Raw genomic sequence first — 24,179 nt, 5'->3', positions numbered from 1 at the left:
ATTATATTACTATATTTTATTACATTACATATTTCCCCTGACTATAAATAGAAATGTCACTTAGAAATAAATTAATGAGGATCAATATACATTTTTATCACTTTTCAGTAATTATAAAATAAATTGTTGAATAAATTGAATTATAAAGCATATATTATACAGTTCAATAATAAAACAGACAATTCAATTAATTATAGCTTACTTTCAGTTCTAAAATTGTCTCCCAAAGCAATTTCAAAACTTTGTAAATTAAAAGGTTTAATTATCCATTGTGCCTACTTGGAGTTATTGTACCTGTAGGGGGTCAGGAATTGGGGTAGGAAAAAAAAGCATCTTTCATTGTCTTCAGCCTCAAGATGTTTACAAAGAACAAGCTCATACACCAGCAATTAAGAGCCAGGCTACCTTTCAGCACCTAGGACAGCGGTTCTCAGCCTGTGGGTTGTGACTGACTACCTTGGGTGTCTCATGTAAGATATCCTGCGTATCAGATATTTACATTAGATTCATAATGATAGCAAAATTATAGTTATGAGGTAGCAATGAAATAAACTTATGTTTGGTGGGGGGATCACCACAAAACAGGAAACTGTATTATAGGGTCCCAGCATTAGGAAGGTTGAAAACCATTGAACCAAAAAGACTCATTCAGAATCTAAGCACCTATGCTGCCTGGACCACTTTAAGTATCTCTTCCCATCTCTTCCCCTCAGGCTTGACCCATCTGTCACATGGTTCAGAGCACTATAAATCTTACCAGGTACGAGAGATACAGAAGTGCTAAGATAGCCCCGCTTCAAAAAACGTTGGGTTTTATTCAGGAAGTCAGAATAATAAAATAGATAATAGTTTGGAGGGAAAGGCAACAACTCTTTCTAGTCTGGGAAATATCCTTCAAAAGGAAGTTTGAATGCACTTTTTATTCCACAGTAAACTCAAACTTCTAGCATTTAGTTGTGTGGATATAACTCAAAGGTGAGGTGACACTCGGCTGAAATAAGAAAATGCAACTGTTTACTTTTAGTTTCGAAGACCAAGCAACAAGGAGAAGTGAACATTGGCCATGCTGGCCTTTTATTTGCAGATATTGCCTGGTTTCTGTCTCCTCCTAACCATCTCTGTAATTAGGGTTTTCAAATTGGATTTAATAGAAAATTAAGAGAACAGTGAACTGAAAGAACAAACTGAGATTGATGTGATTTAACATATATAATTGAGTCTAGAGTGACTTGGGTATACAGTCTGGCTTAACAGCTGAGCTTGTGAAATGATGAGACGATGAGGTTCCTGTGCTGCAGCCCATGTCGGAATGAGGTGCAGAACACAGCTAGGGGCTGCTTGTTAACCTTGCCCCCTCCTCCCCGTGCTCTGGCAGCCTGCAGGGTCACCCACATACTGCCAAGTCTCTTTTTAAACTAACATCTCTCTTAAGGGACACACATGCCACAGCCAGGAGGGACAGATGCTCTATTCTGTCTTTCACAATTTACTTCATTATTTCATCACCTTTGATTGTCCATAGCTGCCCTAACATAACATAATCCAATGTAACCACCAGTAAAATCATAGCTTCTTGCAATCTTTATAGTGTTTATTTTTATATTTATGTAAAGAAAAGCATAGCTTTCACCTTAAACCAGTGGTTCTCAGCCTTGGGTCATGGCCCTTCCACAGGAGCTGTATATCAGGTATCTTGCATATCGGATATCTATATTATGATTCACAGCAGTAGCAAAATTATAGTTATGAAGTAGCAATGAAAATAATTTTATGGTTGGGAGTCACCACAACATGAGAAAGTGTATTAAAGGGTCACAGAATCAAGAAAGTTGAGAACCACTGCCTTAAAAAGGAATAAGACATAGTTTGTTCTAGAGCAAAGGTGAGTGATCATGGTACAGAAACATGGATTTAGGTTACCCCAAATTCCATGTTCCAACCTGGAAGCAGTTTCATGAAGTTTGGTAGTTTTACAGAATAAAGAAGGTCATGAATCAAGGCAAATTTCAAATAAACTGATAGGTACATCAGAGAGGCAGAGGTAGCAAGATGAGGGAAGGTTTTTCTATAGGCCTCAGATAATGGTGTCTTAGCTTCTGGGTTGGTGAAAGTCAGTGGTCCCCTAAGTTAATAAATTCCAAAATGTTTTTATCTTTTGTCATAGGATGTTAGTTCTGACACAAAGATGGACAAGGATTGGCTATCCAGAGAGCTAAAACTATCCCAGATATGGTAATTAGCCTCTAGACCTGCAACATTCCAACCACTCGACATCACTATAGCCCTAACCAGTCAATCAGTGTGCAGACATGAATTTTCTCCAGGAATTTTTATTGACAACTGACACCTAATAAGTAGATACACTTAGAGAGTAGTGAGCTTTGATGTCTGTATACATTGTAATGATCAAGATGCAATTTTTGGCACATTCACTGTGAGGCATATTGACCATTTCTGTGGATAGTATAGTCAAATCCTATCTTTCAAAATCATTCTGAATAATGTCATGCAACACTAGAAATCAGTGCTGCTATCTAACCTTTAAAATGGCCCATTGACTGAACTCTGCCCTCCCACCTTCCCTTTCTCTAAACATCACTTCTTCCCAGCCAGTCTTCTCTTCCCCTGCTAGTCAGAGTAGCCCTCAGACATCTCATGTGTGAGATTCATGGAGCATTCTTCCCCCATCACTTGATGTTCAGTATAGAGGCTGTAATGCTGTAATGGAGGTAGACAAAGGGTATAAACAAAGGAGGCTGGGCAAAAAGACCATGTGTAGAGAGTAAACTCTAGGCATAACATGGCCCTTTTCTTCTGTCCCTGATTCATTCTGGATTTGCACAGCCCCGCAGCTAGTCCACAGATTCAGGTAGGAAGTTCTAAGCCCCTTTCTAACCAAGTTGTTTGATGGTGTGTGCTTTGCAACAGCATCTTCAGATAGGAATCATTTCAGACAACAAGTTTCTTTAATTAATTTTTCCCAGCCCAATCACAGTTTCCCTTCCTCCCTCTCTCCCTCCCTCCCTCCCTCCCTCCTCCCTCCCTCCCATCTTCCCTCCCTCCCTCCCTCCCTGTCTCCCTCCATCCCTCTCTCTCTCCTCTCCTCCATGTCCCTCCCCTCAGCCTCCCCTTCTCCCTGTCCCATCCACTACTTTTCCTTCCTCTTCAGAAAATTGCAGTCCTCCCATATATATCAGCCAGCCTGGCTTATCAAGTTACAGTAGGATTAGGTACCTCCTTTCCTATTAAGGCAGGATGAGGCAACCCAGTAGGAAGAAAGGGTCCCCAAAAATAGGTAACAGAGTCAGACAGACGCTGATTCCTCTGTTAGGAGTCCCACAAGATCAAGCTACACATCTATTACTTATGTGCAGAAGGCCTAGGTCACTCCCATGCAAGTTCTCTGGTTAAAGATTTGGTCTCTGTGAGCCCCTATGAGCCCAGGTTAGTTGATTCTGTGGGTTTTCTTGTAGTATCCTTGACCCCTCTGGCTCTACAGTCTTTCCTCCCCTTCTTCCCCAGGATCCCCTGAGGTCTGCCTGATACTTGCCTGTGGGTCTCTGCATCTGTTTCCATCAGTTGTTAGTGGAAGCCTCTCTGATGACAACTGGGCTAGGTGACAACACCTTTGTAAGGGGCTTCTTATTGTTCTCCTTGCAGCTCCAACAGCATGATACTTTAACAGAGTCTTGAATTTCCCATCTGGAATAAACAGAATTTGGGCCATTTTCAAAAAAATATGTGATTAGAAGATCTAGAACCTTTCTAGCTACCCAAAAAGCTGCTTGGTGGGTAGTGGGGGGGGGGCGGCTGGAAGAAACAGGAAGAAATGTCAAACTAAGAAGAGTATTGGGTAGTGCAGATAGGGATGTAACTCAAAGATGAATAGAACAAAACAGTGAAAATAGACCCAAAATGTGCTGTGTGTTCACCAACTCAAAACTGTAAAGGAAATCCAAGAGATGAAACCTCTTCCCTCTCCATCTGTGAAAGCTGAATGAAGTACCTTATTGTATCTAAAGTCATTAGTTGATCTGAAGTACCATAATGATGGGTTCCATTGCACACACTATCTAGTTAGACTCAGAGACAGCCACTGAGGCTCTTCACCTTTCTGAAACCAGAGTTCAAGCTATGAGTTTATGTACAGTGCCTGGTACTTCTAGCCCAGCATCCATACCATTCTGGGTGGGACAAGGAACATGAGGCAGTCTGCCTCTGTATGTGATCATGCGATCTCTTTGGGGGGGGGCTTTCCATAAAGGAACAAGAATAATACTGAACACAGAGCACCAACATTGGAGCTGCAGCATTTGTGATTGATTATTTACAGTACAGACCACATCTCTTATTTCTGGCAGCATACCGCAATACCCAATGCGATGCCATCACTCTACAAGGAGATTGCCCTAATGCCAGATTCTCCATAGAATTTTCACTGATTTCCCAGTTACATTTTAGGCAGAACTAGGACTCATAGAGTGAATAGGCTCTGAAAAAGATGGAACAGTTAGAAGGAATCAGTCTTTTTAAAACAAAGAACCAGAGCCAGAAAAGATTGTGAGAAATTGCTGGAAGCCCTTCCTTGTTGAGAGCCAGCTCGAGGCGGTCAACAAATGCTGAATCAAACTTAAGTTTATTGAATCAACTCCAGGAATAATCCACTAGGGTATGGAAAGAAATATCAGAAAAATGAGACAACTTGTAAATTAGATGAGAAAAATACTAAGTCGGGAACTCAAGAGGACAAGTGAGGTAGAGATGTTTTAGAGACATGATGGTCATATCTTGGTATCCAAGTATAAATGGGAGGAGAACATAGAAGTCAAATATGACATCTGCATTTTACCAAATCAGAGAAAACAAGAAGAAATAAATTAAGCCAGAAAAGTTAATTCGTTCTGTATTTATATTCTTTGATGGAGGTATATGTGGATTATCAGAAGGAAAACTCTACTAGGCACTTAGGAAACTAGACAAGATGTCCAGGTGTGCTGCTGAGGATGCAGAGAAGAGAACAGGGATCATGAGCACAGGACTGGTGGCTGAAGCTAAAGGCTTGAATGTGTTGTTCAGGGGAAAGCAGAATGCAGAACAGAAAGGGAAAATTGAAGGGGACTAATAGTTACTGGGTGCATAGAGGACTTGAAGTCAATAGGAAAAAGGACAAACTGGGAAACTAGACAAGCAAGGAAATGAGGGCTTGACAGATAAACACCAGTGTGATAGAGGCTGAGCAGGATAAATAAGGTCACCAGACTTGAGAGACTTGATGAAGAGATCATGGTGACTGATATTGTACAAGCAGCCAAGTGTTCAGAGCAGAAGCTGTGCTGTGCATGGATGTTTCAAAGACGCAGATATGGAGTGCACCATCAGGCTTATGGTGTGAGCAGTTTGGAGGTCAGGAAGAGGAAAGGGAGTAGCCAGATGTTGGTCAGAAGGTTCTTTCAGATAAGTTTGACTTTTCTCCCATTATTCAGCGCAAATGTCATCAGAGTATATTTATAGAGCAGAGAAGTAAAATTAAAAATAGTGATTCAATATGAAGAAGTGTGGTTAAAGGAATGAGGCCCAGAGCAAGGGAACAAGTCCTCAATTGAGAAGAGGGCTTCTAGGAAATGAGGCATCAGTTTTCATAGCAAAAGATTTAAATAAAACTGTTAAAAGGTCCAATGCAAAAAAATAGTGAAGGGTTTAATACCAGTGTATTAAGGGATTTGATGCAAAATATTAAGGGTTTTAATTTTAAAATATTAAAGAACTTAAGCACTAGATAAATCTTGTCCTCATTTTTTTAGGGAGATGACAGGCAGACAACATGGCCTTCCTGCCTCAGTTGTACTTCTGTGAATGGGTAGTTAACTTAACGGCACCCTGGTACTGAGGCAGGGCTCTAAAAACAGAACTGGGAAGCCTAGAGACTCATGGGAAAGAAAGGAAACAGGGTAGCAGTGCACAATGGAGAAACAGATGGCACACTACAGGGCTTTAGTTCTTCTACGACATCAGTTTTACAGGTGACTTTAATGAGTACCAGAAGCATTTCAGTGTCCGTTTGCAGCCTACTGGTTGTAACCCCAGCAAGACCTTCATGATCAGTTTAACTACCAATGCTTTCAAGAGGCTAAAAGAGCATGTATTCTGATTAGATCCACAAAGAGTAGTGGGGGAAAAAAGCAGAAATGTATGCAGAGTTGGTATGGTAACTGAATTCTGAGCCAATGTCAGAGTATAATTTGACATGGTCTGGCAAGTACTCAGGTATTTGAAATCAAGAATAACTTGATAGGTCAGAATATGTTATTGCTGATGAATAAAGGATTTGGTTTCAAAAACAAAAGTATATTACTAATAGTAAATGCATCCATAGAGAGTCACTCTGGCCACAGGATGACTCCTCTGATGGTTCTGTGTATTGTCTCCAGTCCCTTTTTCAGGTACTTGGTACATGCAAGTCTTACATGACATTGGAAAAGATGCATTGACTTGCACAGTAAGCTCAAGTTCTATATAAAAGACAATAAAAAGGGTTTTAAATGCACAGTAATAGAAAAAAAAAGCACAGTTGATATAAATGCTAGAGTTACTACCTACCTCTAAGATGAAATGTTTGGGGAAGGTTTGCAAAAGGAAGTGACAAATTATTTGTTTTTTAAAGAAAAAATAAAAGGCCAGAAGTAGTGGTACATAGTTTTAACCCCAGCACCTAGGAGGCAGAGACAGGAAGATCTTTGTGAATTCAAGCTTGGCCAGGTCTACATAGCAAGTTTCAGGACGACCCAGGCTATGTAAAGAGACCCTGTCTCAAAAGAATGAAAAGGAAAGGAAAAGAAAAGGAAGAGAGAAATAAAAAGGGAAACAGAAAGAGAGCCTATGGAAAAGAATGTAAATGACTAACAATCTTCTACTAACAATCTTCTTTGTAAGTCTTTTGCTTAAGTGTGTGTGTGTGTGTGTGTGTGTGTGTGTGTGTGTGTGTGTGTGTGTGTGTGTGTGTAAGTGCAGTGCCCACAGAAGCCATAAGAGGGCACCGGATCAACTGTACCTTGAGATATTGGCAATTGTGAGGTGAGGATATAGGTGCTCAGAGCCAGACCGTGGTCCTCTGGGAGAGCAGCAGGTGCTCCTAACTGTTGACCATCTTTCCAAGGCTCTGCTGTCTTAAATGCTTTCATTTCATAATCATGTCTCAGTGATCTAAAATATCTCAATGATATACAATTTCAGTTAATATCTCCTAGGACTAGAGTTAATTCTGCACACCAGGTTTTACCAGGCTAGATTTGGGGATTCCTAAATCTTCTTACAAAGTACATATGAAATATGTTTTTGTAGCATTAATATAAATTCAGAACTTGATTCATCATGTGTAAATTGTTTTTTCAGCATATTCCTCTTTACATAGAAGCTTAATTTACATAGCCAGACCATTAAACTCATCAAATACATATGCAAATTTAGTTACTAATTTATTAATTTATTATCAGTATTCTTCTGTTAGAAGTTTCAAATAGCAATAAAAAACTCAAGTTTGCTTTCATCTTTTACCACTCATATAACCAGGCTAAAGTAGAAGGATTTTTTCTTTTTTTAATTTAAATTAGAACTTGTTTTGCATGTCAATGCCAGTTTCTTCTCCCTCCCCTCCTCCCCTGTCCTCCACAGACCCCCATTCCATCCCCTTGCTGCTCTACAGGGAGGGTGAGGCCTTCCATGGGGGATCTTCAAAGTCTGTCATATCATTTGGAGCAGGGTCTAGACCCTCCCCGGTGTGTCTAGGCTGAGAGAGTATCCCTCTATGTGGAATCATGAAAATATTGCATAGCTTTTTATTTTTGAAAGTAACTAATAATTTTCAAAATAGGCTATTGATAATTTAGGCAGTGGGTTCTAAAACACTAGCCTATAATTTTATAAAACTGTAGAGAGTTTATAAGAATGAGAAAATTTTCCCAAATTTTTACATATTGAAAAACAGAATGTAAGACTGGAGAGATAGCTCAGTAGTAGTTAATAGCATTTGCTGCTCATCCAAGATGACCCCAGGCTGGTTCCCAGGCCTCACATTAGGCAGCTCACAATAACCAGCAAGTCCTCTTCTGACCACCCTGGGCACCTGCAACTCACACGGACATGTGTGCACAAACATGCACATGCACACACATACACACAGAGCACAAATTTTTATAAAATGCAGAATGGTAATTTGTTACTCCCAATTATCTTAAATTAGATAAATATATTTATGTTCATATTCCTAACATCTCAAAAGGCATATATGTATTGGAAAGAACTACATTGACATCAGAATTGCTTTGCTTGATTTGGTGGTATTATTTGGATTAGATGATAGTGGAAAATACAAATCTTCTTTTAGGCTTATTTTGTTCCCTTTAGTTTTATCACATGGAAGAAGCCTTTTATGCATACTTACGTAAAAACATAAGTCTACCAAAAAATGCAAAGTGCCATTCAGTGTTTAAATTGCTGTAGTCTGACAGTTTTGATTTTTATATAATAACCAATTATTTGATAAAGAAATGTCTGTTCACAGATATCTAAAGTAAATTACTGGGGAAAATGTCATAATTTCCTCTGAGGGGCCCATGGAACCATTTGGTATGATTTTCAAAGTATTGCCTTAACAACTGAACAAAACTACCTCAATATATGTGTCAAACTAGTAAGAAGCAAGCCTATCCTGTCTTTTGTGCTAAGCCATTTCCTTAGATGTGGTGATCATATGGGTGGGAACTGCCCTCATTGTATTCATGGGAGTGGGGAGCCTGGGGGGGAAAAAACAGTATTTTTCTCTCTACAACTTTATCCAAATGAAGACTGGAAAAAGATAATGTTAAAGCCACTGTAAGGAAAATAGAGTGGAAATATCCAGCCTACATGTTTCCCTGGGGCTGGAGGGGCAGTCTACCTGTGTCTCCTTTGTTGAAGGTTAGGAAGTAAGAATTGTTTAGGCTGACTTAGTTTAAACGGGATCAATGCAGAAAAATTTTGATTCTATAGAGGATAAGAATCCAACAGTCTTGACAGTTACCTGGATCCAAGTTGATCTTGACATCAAGGATGGCTTTGATAGAATCAGGAAAGTCTCATGTGACAAATGCACATTTTGGTTTTAGTTCCAACATGTATTTGGTCATGTCCACACAATCTAAAGCTACCCAGATGGGAGGTGGGTAATGAATACTTTTTGCAGTGCTCAGGAGGTAACCCTAATGGGGAAAGTATAAGAATGAGAACCTGAGTTCAGGTCCCCAGAACCCATGCAAAAAGCTGGGTATGTATCTATGATCTCAGCCCCTGGGAAAGGTGGAAACAGGAGATCTCTGTGGCTCACTGGTCAGATGGTCTACCAACTGCTGAGATCCAGATTCAGTCAGAGATCTTGTCTCAAAAAAATGTGGAGAGCAATTGAAGAGGACAGTCAATGTCAGTCTCTAGGCTCTACACAAATATATATTCTGTATGCACAGTTTCTCACACATGTACACATGGATACACACATACACACTACACACACTTTTTTTTTTTTTTTTTTAGTTTCTGGCACACACTCTTCTTGCTAGCAGTTTCTTAGTTTTAAAAACTGCCCTTGGAGTATTGCAGGTTATCATGTTCTGGGGAATATTCTTGTATAGTTACTGAGGAATATTCTTGTATACTTCTTTGGATAAGGTCCTAGGAGTTTACATTACTAGCAGGTCTCACATTCACCTACTCCCTACTTTGGTTTATATGTCATGAATTTGTGTGTTTCACTTCAAGAAATTTGCTCCATCCCAACCTCTTTTCATTACAAGAGTAATTTGTCAAAGAACTACACACACTAATGAGAGGAAACTTAATTTCTGAAGACCCACAGGAAGGAAGATTGACATTTCAATTTCAGGGACTATGACACATTATCCTGTCTGTGAATTTATCTCAGACTGGAGGTCTACATCTATTAGAAGGTTTCATTAACAATTCAATTATACTTTTAATTTGTAAAAATACAACCAACGGGATAAACTTCTCTAGATGTTTATCTTTTACTGTGTTGTTGCAAAAATGAATTCTTTTAAAAAAGTTGCAAATCTTTGAATCTCTCCCCATCCAGGTTGCAGAGGATACCCTGAATGAAAAGTCAGACCCATGGGTTTGGGGTATTGGCTTGTCCTAAGGCTTGACATTCCAAAGTTGAAAAATGTATGCAATCCCCCCCACCCCACCCTCCTTAAGACCTACTGGAATGCAGGCTTAGCATCCCTCAAGTCAGAAATGCAAAATGCTCCAAATGTGGAGGGTTTTGGTTTGTGTTTTTGTTTTTGGTGTGTGTGTGTGTGTGTGTGTGTGTGTGTGTGTGTATATATGTCTGTCTGTCTGTCTGTCTGTCTGTCTGTCTGTCCTGATGGTTCTCAAAAAGTTTTACATTTGATGCATATCAGATGTCAGGGTTTAAACAACAATTGTGAAGTGAGCAAACTCTAGGCTCAGACTCTAAAATCAGAAAACTTCTGAATTCTGAAAGACTTCTTTCCCCTGGTATTTTGGATTTGAGATACTCAGCCTGTTCTCAAAAGTTAACTTTTTATTGAATATTATTTTAACTCACCTATTTATTTACAGCTATATTAAAGACTGAAATATATTTTGAATCAGTGCATATTTTCAACTGGTGTACATAACGTATTAGATTTTACAAATTAGGAAGTTGCCATGTTCTGGGGGATATTCTTGCCATGCTTTGCATCCCATCACAGTAGCCAAGAATAGCTTTGCCCTCTGGCTCTTACCTCACTCAGCATGTTATGCGAATCAATCAATGTTCTCTTCTATGAGAATCCTTACTGGTTTCTTCAATTTCCTAAGCCTTTGCATTTTAAAGACAAAAAACAATGGGAGAAAAAAAAAGTGTCTCTATTGTTGTTTGGAGCTGCCATATTGCAAGCACAATGCTTCCAAGAGAAGTAGACATGAGCTTCTTTCTTAAAATTCCCAAGTGATGTTGTTTATGGTCTCTCTGCAGCTAGACCCTGAAGCTAGCACTATTCTAAAAGAACTTCAAATTAAACTCAACGGGGTTCTGGATGAGCTCAGCATCACTTACGGAGAAAGGTAAGCAGCCTAATTAGTTGTCTAACTGTATCAGGTCTCATTTGTAACCATCACTCGTTTTGCTTCAGGACCTGGTCTAGGCATCCTCATCTGAAAAGTCTTTGTGACCCCAGGATCCAAGAGCAATGCCTTGCTCAAAGATGTCTGTGCATCCTTCACTTTGGTAGTATTTGACACAGCTGGTCCTAGGCTTTGATGTACTCATTTATTTCCCTGGATTTTCTCTAGGGGCAGAAATCTTAGTTCATAACCATTTGTAGTGACAGTGTACACTAGAGAGCAGGGATCTGTGGAGACAATAGTGAGATGGAGGCAAAAGGAAAACTTGCATATGAAGTATGCATTCTGCTCAAGCCTTGCATGTCACTGTGCTTGTGCTTCAGAAGAGCAATACCTAGCCCCATACTGGATTACATCAGCACTACGTAGGGTCCCTGATCCCAACTACCTCATAAGCAAGTGTTTAGAAACTATGGACATCTGTATTTTTAAAAGTCAACTTGCCTCATCTATGGTATGTTTCTAAAGAATGAGAACTTATAGGGGTAGAATAAAAATGGTCTTTATTCTATGGAAGAGTAATCATTTTACCATCAATTATTAAAACAGGTGTAAATTAAATATATCTTTGAAGAGATTCATTAATTTAATAATAATTTTGTTTTAAATATTAGTTCAATAAATGTTTGCTTATCAATGTAAACTATGTGTTCAGTTTCCCAATGTGGCTATACAATTGTCTTTAGAGCAAAAGCTTCCTGCTTGAACACCCCTCATCTTCTATTGGGTTCCAGAAAGATAAATAATTTGAAAACATATAATGATTACTAAAGCCATATCTAATGAGAAAGGCCAGAGGGACTCTGGAAGCATCATCCCCCTCAGATAGCAGAACGAAGCAGAGTAAAGCCCCAGACTTGATTATCAGAGGCATGTTCTCAGTTGCTTCAAGCTGAAGAGTGTTGTGTTGATGGAACCTATCTTTGCAGCTCAGACACAGAGCTGGAGCATGCCGGCTCTCTGGAGCTTAGCACATTTGTTCTACCTCTGCTCTGCGTTGAGCTCAGCATATTGCCTCCGTGCTATGTTGCTAGTGACCTTCATGAGGCTGCTGACTCAGCCTGACTGCTAATAGGCAAGATGGAGGCTCACTCTACCTTGAGTTTGAATGGCAGGAGTTGTTTCAGAGATGTGGGGCTCGGTTGCTCTGACTTAAGGTGACAGTGATGGGGCTTTGGCTCAGCCCTGTCAGCCTTGCCTCCATGCTAGTTGTGAGTTAATGTGTTAACCAAAGAAAAATGTTAAAGAAAAAAAATGGGTTGCCTTTGGCTACAAAAGGCAGCAAGAAATTATTCAGCAGAGTTAGAGGAAGGAAAACAAGGCAGCTAATAAAGCAAGACCAGCTCATAACTTTATGGGAAATAAGATAGCTAAACAGAGCAGAAACTTGAGGCTTTACTCTTACATCCATTTCTGTAAATTGTCTAAATCCCCTTGATGAGAAATTTTTGAATTTGTGTTTTGTTTAAGAGAAAGCATGGCTGAATATCTTAGCAAGAATTGTCATCCCATTGATGCTCCAAAGACTAAAGTCTGTACTCAGATTTGGAAAAATCAAGACAAACTTCGGTTATGAAAGAGGGATATATTGGGTGCTAGCAAGGCTGGAGAAGTACATTAGTTTTACAAGATTAAGTTTGAGGATAGTTTTGCTAGAGTTTAAAAAGAAAAGCCCCAGGAAAGGCGAGATGGAAATCCCCGCAACTGCCTGGAGGAAGAAGGAGAAGCATGGAAGTCAGTCCTGCGGTGGGAAGCATAAGGAAGCCTGAAGTGTTAGGGAAGTGTGCTTGGGGCAGAGAAAGAAAGAACGGGTGTGCTTTTCTGGGTAATTCAGGAAACAGACTCATAAAACCGAAGCTGCACTGCAGCAGCCCAGCAAGCTACTGTGTGGGGAAGACTGGGAAGCAGACTAAACCAGCAGTTATTAGCCTGTCTCTCTAGTATGGTTTAAGGGGCACTCACCTCCCTCAGGGGTGATCTCACCTTCCTCAGGGATGGTCTCACCTCCCTGATGTGGTCCTTTAAGCCAAGTCACCAACACTGCCCAACTGGAATGTTACATCTCCACCCAGGCTGAAAATTTCTTCCTCTTGACCAGAATAAAATGATTTTTGCCCTAGTCTGTCTTTACTGCTACTATGTCATCCCCTGACACAGATATCATATATTTTTATCCTACATACCAAAACTCACAGATGACCAGGACCCAATCTTTCATTATTTTTAAAATACCCAATCAAATTGAGTTCCATTAAGGTCATTTATGTTCTTGAAGTAAACAGGCTACCCATCATGCTTGCCTTGTAAGAAGAATAATTATTCTGTGCTGTTGCTATGATACATCACACACAGGTGTGTGGGAAGTCCATGGCAAGCAGCGTGATCATGTCGCAAAGTCAATCTGGAGAACTGTGCGAGCCTGCTCCTTTCTCTTCTCAGGAGCTGAGGCAGGAGCCTTACAAATGAGGGAATAATTCACTCCAAAAGCCAACTGCATCTCACGTCATTAAAAATTTCAGACCTTTCTTAGTACCTTTGACTGCCAGAGTGGCTTTGTGACAATGCCAGGAGGGAGGCAAATCCCAGTGTGAAGCCTTTCATGGGCTCCTGGCATGCTCCCAGATCACCTACCTCCTCCACAGATCAAGTGATTTCGTATCAGTGGTTAAATTAAAGATGGTCTAAAAGGTTCAAAACTTGTTCACCTTAAATTTTTGCTTACACACACAATGTTCACTTATTTTGGTTCAGTTCATTTCTTTACTGGAACCGTTAGTGCCAGAAGCTGGCTGGATTAGGTGTAAATAATTCAAGGCTGTTTCTTAGGAACTCTTAGGGGAGTGTTTGGCTCCTTAGGTACCCAAGAAGACTGCTGTTATTATTCACTGGTTCCACTTTTAGTCAGGCTGGTGAATAATGTCTTTTTCAAACAACAATGAATAGATAAGAGAAGACCTGGTAGTTGAATTCACTAAGAATGGATACAGAAGAGAATCCAGGTGAAATTGTGGTTTGGTTTATGTGAGACTCATGCAAAAGTAGAATGTCTTTGTCCATCAACACCATGAACTCTTCCTTCATATGCCTAATCTCACAGCCTGGCTGCTGATTGAGTTCACAGTCTCAGTCTGCTCAGGGGGTTGCTTCTCACACATTTGAAACTTCAATTCTGTGTGCTTTGCTCAGTCCATCCTTTACCTCGGTGTACTGACTTGAGAATCAGGACAAGAAAAGGTAATTACTTTAGAGGTGGCTACAGCCAGGAAAGCCATTAATGCCGCTGTGGTCAGTCAATCAAGTAGGCATTTGTTTCTACCACTTCGTGTATTTTATCATTATCATTATCCCAAAAATCTGTGACTATTCCCCTACTAAATATACACATTGCCACAAAGATCCATGACTGCCCAGTTCCTCCTTGTAGACACCAAAAGCCAACAACACATCTAGCCACATGAAAGGGAATTGATGAGGGTTGATCAAGATGAGAGCCTGAAGGAGCAAAGTAATATAAACAGGTACGAAAGGAGCCCCATCCATAGAGATCAGGAGCCAAATACAGATGTCAGCTATGGAACGGTGTCATAATAGTAAAGAAGCCAAGGAGAAGCCTAGACCAAAAGATAAGTAAAGACTAACATGGTGGCTATAGACCCTGACCTTGAGATATTTAGAATTATAAATCAAGTGTTTATAAACCCACTATTAGGCTGGGCAGTGGTGGCACACACCTTTAATTCCAGCACTCTCAAGGCAGAGGCAGGTGGATCTCTGTGAGTTTGAAGCCAGCCTGGTCTACAGAGTGAGTTCCAGGGTTGCCAAAACTACACAGAGAAACCTTGTCTCAAAAAACCTAAATAAATAAATAAACCCACTATTAGGAGGCCAGGAATTTTTTTAAATACCCAAATTATATAATTTTAAATCTACTGCATGTTTTCTATCTTTAATAAATTCATAACTTTAAGAAAATGATATACTTCACAGAAGACTAGCTAAAATATTTCCACATTGCTAAAATGAAGGAAAGGTCTCATGTGTTGTGGGAACACGTAGTACCTATTTTGTTCATTCGTATGTTTTAAACACTTGAAACCATGAATCGCACATAGTACATATTTACTAAGTAGTTGTAAAAACATATGAATAAAAACACATCCATTCCATTTAACTCAGATAGCAAGCAATATAGAGCAAGGCTACAAACATCTATGTAAAATGTGAGGAACTGATGCATTTGTAACCTTTAAAATAACATGACCTGTGTTATCACCGTGTGGGGGAGATGAAAGGAACTGGCTTGATTTTGATGGAGAGGTGAAAGCCCCCTGTCCTCATTACCACCTCGTAATTGAGCACTTCCCAAGCTTTTTTCTCCTAAGTGGTTTTTCCACACCTCAATGCATCTGTATTCTAATTATCCCTGCTGTTAGAAGCATCTTAGTAATGAATGCCAAACACATCCACCATTTTAAATTCTCCCTTGACACACTCAGACGAGGGCCACCAGCACTGGTACTAGAGATACAGACAGCGAATAGAAAAACAGTACAGTATGAGGGTGACTCTTCAAGGCTGTTTAAACCCTTAGTGAGAAAACAGGCAAGTGGAAGGATGCACTGCAGGGGTGCATTCAACCAATACCCACTTTTTAATAGGTCTGTTGTGGTGCCATTGACACATAAAACCTGTATACATTCAAGGCACACAACTTGATATTTCCAGATATGTAGATTTATGAAGCCATCACCACCTTCTACCTAATTCATACATCTGTCACATCTTCAGGGATGCCATTTGTTGTGTTGAGAAATTTAAGATCTGTCCTCATATTTTTGTCTATATAATATAATACTTTATTGTCCCAATGTTTCCTGAGCCAATTGCTTTGTGCCAGACATAGTAGTTTACGCCTGGATAAACTACTGTGTGGATAGGTTCTTGCTCTGTAAGAATTTTTATTTAATAAAAGGAAATAGATAGTAAATAGACAACTGAGTGCATACTCTGTGCCAAATAGTGGGCAATACAATTATGAAAAATATACAATGTGATTAGGGGCTGGAGACACAAGAGGGCTGTGACTTCAATCTGAGTGTTCAGGGAAGGACTCTGCAGAGGTGACAGCTAGGGTATGCTTCAGACAAATGAAACACCAGGGAAGCCATCAGAATTTCCATGGCAGATAGGCCCTAACAGTGACCATAAGATTTTCAGGGTTAACTCAGACACAGGAGTTACAAGAGCCCCAGGGATGCTATTCTGCCTGGACTGCCACAAAGATCAGAGAGGGGTAGCAAGTAATGATTCCCTGAAGTCACCCACAAGCCTCTGTTGTCCATTGTCATCCTTGAAATATTTTCAGATTTTTCTCTAACTGGCTTGGGAGCTACTGAAAACTTGTAACATGGGCAGCAAGCCCTGGTCTCTGCTGTAAAATGATCAGAATGCCAGTTGTGAAAGCAGGTGAGAGGCTGGTCAAATGAGCACGTTTTGGAACTTGTAAGTCCTCAGATTTAAGGACACTTTGTGCAAGTTTGTGGTTGTTCGGGTGTGGCTGTAAGGAACTCAGACTTGCACACAGACAGGTTACACACACAGGTTAATGAAGTGGAGCACAGGGTGTATGCCAGGGCTGCACGCGTGGTTTTGAAATCAGATGCAATCATCAGGAAAGGAGCTCTTGGAGCAAAGATAAGTTTCCAAGAATCACACTGTATAATATCTAGATAGAGCAGAGATCAATTGGAATTTTACATGACTAGTGAGTGATTTTTTAAGTATAATTTTATTCCAAGTAGTAGAATGAACACATTTACCCAAAAATATTTACTATCTGAAACTCAACTTTAATGGGCACTTTGTGATTTTCTTTAATGACTGCAAGAACCCTACACAGTAATAAGCAGCCAGTTGGAAAAGAGTTGCCAGAAAAACTAGAGGAAGCAAAGAGGGTGTGAAGTCACAGAAAGTGGGGAATGGGTAGATCCTAGTGCCCAGGTGCACTGGCCCACCTGAAGAGCATCCCTGCTGTCTGCTTTGCATACTGAGGTTCAAAGTATGTGTCTTATCACAGCCAAAGATCTTACCTGATTTAAGCCTACAAACAGACAAGGAAGGAAAACCATTCCATTTGAAATGGTTCATTCTCCTGGAAGTAGAATTCAGACTCAGGCAACATATCAACTTCTCTTCCAGAGTTTATGTTCTTTATTTTCAGCTTTCAACTTGTAATTGAAGAGTGTATAAAGCAGATGGGTGCCGAGCTAAATCAAATGAGAGCAAATGGAAACAGCACAGCGAATAAGAACAGTACAGCAATGGATGCAGAGACTGCTCTGAGACCGCTCATGGACTTCTTGGACAAAACGTAAGTTGTCAGCCCTCCTTAACCTTTACTTATCCCAGAGGTCCCAAATGTGATAATTCTTTTGGGGTAATTCTGGTTTTCTCTCTATAAGGTGATTGTAAAAGAACTTCTGGGGAGACGGCTCAATAAACAAAGTACTTGTCAGATGAGCATGAGGACCAGGGTTTGATCCCCAGCATCCATGTGAAACAAGCCAAAAGAGATGGCTCGTGCTTTAGGGGGACATACTGCTCCTGCAGAGGACCTGAGTTTGGTTCTCAGCAACCACACTGGGAAACTCACAACTGCCTGTAACTCCAGCTCCTAGCATCCTCTTCTGGTCTCTGTTGGAACCTATGCTCACATGCACATACCCATACATGGATACATGCAGAGACACATAATTAAAAATCAAATACACCTTTTTAAAAATAGCAGCAACTGGGCATGATGGAATACACACTTAATCCCACTGCTAGGGGTACAGAGACAGGTGGGTCCCTGGGTGTCACCCACCTGTCAGCCTAGCATATTTGATAAGCTCCAGGCCAATGAGAGACTGTCTCAAAACAGATTCTGAGGAATGACATCCTCAGATTGACAACTAATCTTCACATGGACTCTTGCACATGTGTACATGTACCTACAGAGAGAGAGAGAGAGAGAGAGAGAGAGAGAGAGAGAGAGAGAGAGAGAGACAGAGAGAGACAGAGAGAGACAGAGAGAGACAGAGAGAGGCATACAAAAAAGAGCAGCACCATTTTAATTTATTATTATTTTTATGGGCAAGAAAATGAGAGGAAAGTAGTATTGGTGGCTGAGGGAATTGTTGTTCCAAAGCAGAGAAAAGCTTAAAATTTCCTGCTCCTCAGACAGCACATTGTTTTCTATTCTTTGGGCATAAAGACCAAACTGAATCCAGAATGTCTGATTTCTCTTGAGAAACCCAAGGGAGAAGAAAATAACACATGCGTGAATACAATAACTTCAGCAAAGCCTGACATAATCGGTGCCCACCTGTGTCCAACCGATCTCTAATCACTGGAAAGGATTAAAAAGGAAAGCCCAATCCCCCAGTGCCTTTGAGATTACAGTTGTCTGTCCAAGGAGTAGGTTGGCATAGAGAGTTCATAACAAAAAAAAAAAAATCTCTGCTTGGTGTGCTGGTTGGTTTGTTGGTTGGTTGATGTATGTGTTTTGTTTCCTTCCTATATCCATGCTCGAAGGTTCTGATTTAGTAAGTTTGTGGTAGGCCCAAGGGACCAATATTATACAACATATTCATAGACCAGAACCACTTATTTTAACAACTAGCTACATGATTCTATAAATAAGTATAGACCAGCTTAACACCCCTAAGTAAAAGTTCCCAAATCCGAAATATTCTAGAATCTGAGCCACAGTTTCAGGTTTGCAGGCTCAGGGGTCAGCTCTGTGGGACAGGCTTTTCTACCAGTTACCAGGTCCTGGCTTTGCTCCCCAGCATTGGGGAAAAAGAACATTAGGCTTTTGAAGCATTTTGGATTCCTAATATTTTTTTGCCTTATCAATACAAATATTTCAAAAACTCCCCAAATTCAAAATTCAGAAATAGTTGTGCTTGCAGACATTCCAGATAAGGTACCGTAACTAAGCTGTTGTCAAAGCCAGAACTTGTGGTAGACAAGAGAAACAAATACTAACTTGGAATGCATATGAAAGGTCCATATCATATATGGTAGTTTATATACATTGTCTCCTTTATAGTTGTGGCAGATTAACAAGAGGATAAAAAATAAAACGAGAGATCAAGCCAAGCAAGAATGAGTAGCAGGAGCCCCTTCTCCACATTAATGGCATCTTCCCTAACTCCATTTCTCTTTGGTTATCATCTGATATAAGACAGGGATTCTTGTTGAATTAATGTCAGTATTTGGTAGAAAACTTAAGTCTCACTCCCTGTTCTCTGTGGGTAAAAATATTGTGGAAGATAGCTAAATGGTGGTATAGTGTGCAGAAGATAAGCAGGCAGGTAGATGTATAGGAAAGAAGAAAGCAAGGAAGGAAACGGAAGATGGCAAAGAAAGGGAGAGAGGGACTTTTCTTAATATAGTCTTTTCTTAATAGTTTCTTAGTGCAGAATTTTATTACATGATCTAATAAATGTCCCCCTTGGAATTCATTTTGCTATGTAGCTTTTCCCTGGCAATACAGAGTTCAGTCCCTACAAGCACTAGCATTTGATTACTAAATACAATGGATATAGACAACAGGACTGAGCAGTTCTGATTCTTTTACTCCTTATGTGGTATTCATGTTCTTTTCAGAAAGTCAATCAATGGTTTGAGTCATCATTTTTCACTAATAAAACCATTTAAGTACTCTGCAACCAACAGATATAGAGTATATGGAACAGCTAGGTAATTCTGATGGTTCCAATAGGCTGAGTAATTTTTGCATCTATATTACCATTTATAAAGTACAGGAATGGAAAAGTGATTTCACTCTTAATTGTAGTACATTTGGATAAGTTTACATTTTTTTTAAAATATTTATTTTGTGTGTCTGAGTATTTACCTGCAAGTAGGTGTATGTACCGTGTGCACACAAAGCCCCTGGAAGCCAGAAGAAGGCTTCAGATCTCCTAGAACTGGAGATACAGAGAGCTGTGAGCTGCAGTGTGGGTGGTGAAAACCAAACCTGGCTTCCCTAGAAGAGCTGTCAATGCACTTAACCGCTGAGTCTCATTTCCAGCCCCTATTTTACATGCTTAGTATTCCACTTGTAATTATACTGGATTATGTCATCCTATGTCGCATTCCTTATCGTTAGTAGCAAGATGAGATTGTGTATAATAAAGTCAGATAAGAGTTACAACCTTTCAAACAACATGGAAATTACTTAACTACAATTTAAATAATTTAAGAGAGAGGGAGTTATATGAAACATGCAAAGTTGAAGAGATTTCCTAGGCTCAAGTTACAAATCTGTAACTTTAAAGCTACTGGTTAGAGGATGTGCTGAGTAGTTTTGTGTCAACTTGACACAAGTTTAAGTCATCTGAGAATTAAGAAAATGCCTCCATAAGATTGGGCTGTAGGCACACCTTAGAGCATTTTCTTAATTAGTAATTGATGTAGGAGGGCCCAGCCCATCGTGGGATGGTAGTTCTGGGTTCTATAAGAAAGCAGGCTGAACAAGCCAGCAAGCAGCACCCTCGCTGGCCTCTGCATCAACTCCTGTCTCCAGGTTCCTGCTCTTCTTGAGTTCCTGTCCTACCTTCCTTAAATTATGAGCTGTGATGTGGAAGTGTAAACCAAATAAACCCTTTCCTCCCTGGTTGTTTTGGTGTTTCATCTCAGCAACAGTAACAGTGATAAAGACAGAGGAGATATTTCAGAGTGAGACACTGATTCTGCTGTCAAGGCACTGACAATTTTGGAAGAGAAAAAAAAAAAGAAATGTACATGAATACACAAAAAAGGGGACAGAGTAACAAGTCTTTTCATGGAGTGATAATTTCATTTGAGCTGGATATCTAAAGGTGGGCATGATCTAAATGGGAAATGGGCACTCCAGGGGTAGAGAAATTTGACTGGGTAAGTTTTCATGGAAAGTAGGATCAACTATATAATGAAAAATCCCCATTGTCAATTGTACACATGGCATTTGAAAACTGTCTACTTAATTAGTTCTATATCCAGCCAAACTAGATAGTTCAAGTCACAAAATCTATGTTTTATGGCTTGTGTTATGAAGTAGGTTAACTCTGACTACATTAAGGAAGCAGTTACTACATTCTTCTTTGGTTTCCATTATTTAAAGCAAACACTGGGGCCTGAAAGTCTTCAAGGTTATTTGGAGAAAATCCCTGTAGAAATCACATTGTAGTAGACTATGCCTCTATAAATAAAACATTTCTTAACATTTCACTTTCTCTCTGAGATTCAAGCACTTCCTAAAATAAGCTATATGCTCAATTTTCAACCAGCAGGAACCTACAAAGACCTACAAGCATGCCACTGGCTTTATTCACTTCTTCTTTGGTTCCAATCTAATCAAGATGAGTTAGCATGCCCAGTACATGAGCTAACCACACAAAACATCATCAGTTCTTCAGCATAGAGCTTTTTTTAGGCGGAAAATTCTAAATCCGCATCAAAATGTGCTCCCACTGTGCTTACAATCTTTGAAGATGTGCAGTAGCCTATGTGCTTAGTTCCTCACTGTGTAGACCCTAGTACTGACTGGCTGGAGATCTACCATTGAGACCAGCCTCCAAAATTACCCAAAGGGAGTTGTTTTCAACTACATTAGGAATACATGAGCAAGGGAGGTCAAGATCATGAAGGAGAAATCTACAGAGACAGCTGAACCATGCTTGTGGAAATTCATGAACTCTGGACCAACAGCTGTGGAGCCTCCATGGGATTAACCTAGGTCCTCCTTATGTTGTGAAGCCTGGGCTATATGAGGGGCCCCTGGAAGTAGGACCTGAATATATCCCTGGTGCATGAGCTAGCTTGTTGGAGCCCATTCCCTATGAAGGAATGCCATGCTCAGTCTTAATGCATGGAAGAGGGGCTTGGTCCTGCCCCGATTTAATGTGCCAGACTCTCTCGACTCCCCATGGGAGCCCTAACCTGTTGGGAGGAGTGGGTGGGAGTGGATTATAGGGGATGCGAGTGGACACAGAAAGAGGAGTGGGAGGGAGAACTTTGGTTGGAATGTAAAACTAAATAAATAAATAAAAATAAAATAAACATAGCTAGGAGAAATACTTCAATAGGAACGTACATTTTAGCAATCTCCCTGTTTATATCAACTTTGATTATTTAAATGTCATCTATTCTTTATTCTCCATGACTTCTAGTATGGAAAATGCTCAGTTATGCCTGTAAGAACCACCACCAGTGTTATTATTTCTGACCACAAACACACTATGGGACCCAGAAATGCATGCCCTATGTTAGCCCTCATTGCATCAGGGTCAAATCACTGTCACTAAAGGGGTCTCAATGAGCCCAGAATCATATTGTAGGATATTTTCATTGCTGTCTCCCTCTTCTCTGGGCCTCCATATATTAAGATATTCATGACAGATGGTACATGATGCTGAAAGATGCACTTGACTTATAAAAGCCAGCCTGACTAGGTCTCGCTCACTAGCTTCCCTGCTTTGGACACATCTCTAAATCTCTCTGAGCCTGTTTTATTTCTAAAATGAGCGCAATCCACTGAAAACCATGTACAGAAGAGTCTCATAGAAATGAGTGTGTATAACATTACACAAACACCAGAAAATGTTACTCCTAATTTCACATGAGGAAAGATTGGAAGGAACAACTTGCCTGTTTGTGTTGGCAAACTCTGGATCCAGGATGAATTGAAAGATGTGTATGTCATGTGGTCATATTGGTCCACATCCCAGGAATGACAGCAGCAAATCCTGATGAGGATATGGGGAAATGGAGCCCTTACTCACACACTTACACATTGCTGGTAGGAGGCAGATTATTCAGTGCCTCAAAATACACAAAGATAAAAGAACAGTAGATTTTCATGTGATCCAGCTATACCACTTCCGGGAGCATACCTGAAAGATTCCTAGTCAACATGCCAGAGGGATGTGTAGGTATCTGTGTTTGTTATAGCACCATCCCTAGCAGCCAAGCTACAGAATGAGCCCAGGTGTCCAGTAACAGATGAATGGAAGAAGAAGATGTGACATACACAATGGAATGCATATGGAAGCATACACAATGAAGTTTTATACATCCATAAAAAGGAACTGTTTTACTTGTAGGAAAATGGATGCAATGTGGTTTTTTTCTGGTTTTATTTTCCAAAAGGTAAACTGGATAATGTAATGTATATCATGACTAAATATGTAATATATATATATATATATATATATATATATATATATATATATATATATATCCACAAATGAGAACTAGTATTTGAAATTCGTAAGGGGCCTGCTGAAGTATTCCAGTGTCAGTGGCAAATGTCAATATCTGGTCAACCTTGCAGCCTGGTACATGGCTGAAACTCAAGAATGACTGTACATCTAATCTTGTTTCAGATTAAGTCTTTCAGCAAAAATCTGTGAGAAAACGGTCCTGAAGCGAGTTCTGAAGGAACTCTGGAAGCTAGTTCTTAACAAGATAGAGAAACAGATCGTTCTCCCTCCGCTGACAGACCAAACAGTACGTACCTACAGTGTGCCGTCTTCCCACACTCAACATCCTATTTAACTGTCTTTCATTCTAAGGAATACTTTTTATACAGATGACTGTGAATTAAATCCATTTGGGGAAGATTTTTCTTGGTATATAAATTTTTAACAATGGTTGGTCAAAGAACATTTTTCCATCTAAATCAATTTTTTTAAATGAAAGTAGCTATCTAAATTCATATTTAATTGTCATTTAAAACTTCCATCTCTTAATGAAAAAATAAGTCAAGGGGTCTGGAGATGTGGCTCAGTTGGTAGAGCGCTTGCCATGTATGCACGAAGATCTGGGTTCCATCCACAGCACTACATAAATTCCAGTGCAGTGGGACACACCTGTAATTCTGGCTCTGTGGAGGCAGAGACAGCAATATCAGAAGTCCAAGGTCATCCTTGGCTACATAGGGAGTTGGAGGGAGGAAGGGAAGAAAGGAG

The 24,179-nt window shown here is 40.0% G+C and overlaps 1 protein-coding gene across 2 annotated transcripts in view; it reads left to right on the top strand.

Annotated features, from left to right (window-relative positions):
* Window positions 1–24,179, top strand: part of Unc13c (unc-13 homolog C) — a 401,427-nt gene that overhangs the window by 326,107 nt on the left and 51,141 nt on the right. For both annotated transcript variants that reach the window (XM_035444481.1, XM_035444480.1), the window contains 3 exons: window positions 11,030–11,118; window positions 17,399–17,548; window positions 23,595–23,718. In XM_035444481.1, coding sequence (XP_035300372.1) covers window positions 11,030–11,118; window positions 17,399–17,548; window positions 23,595–23,718 — 363 coding nt within the window. The remainder of the gene's footprint in view (window positions 1–11,029; window positions 11,119–17,398; window positions 17,549–23,594; window positions 23,719–24,179) is intronic.

The sequence above is a fragment of the Cricetulus griseus genome, chromosome 4, assembly GCF_003668045.3.
Source record: "Cricetulus griseus strain 17A/GY chromosome 4, alternate assembly CriGri-PICRH-1.0, whole genome shotgun sequence".
Classification (NCBI taxonomy): domain Eukaryota; kingdom Metazoa; phylum Chordata; class Mammalia; order Rodentia; family Cricetidae; genus Cricetulus; species Cricetulus griseus.
The sequence above is the reverse complement of the archived record's forward strand: the minus strand, read 5'-3'. Positions and strand labels throughout refer to the sequence as shown.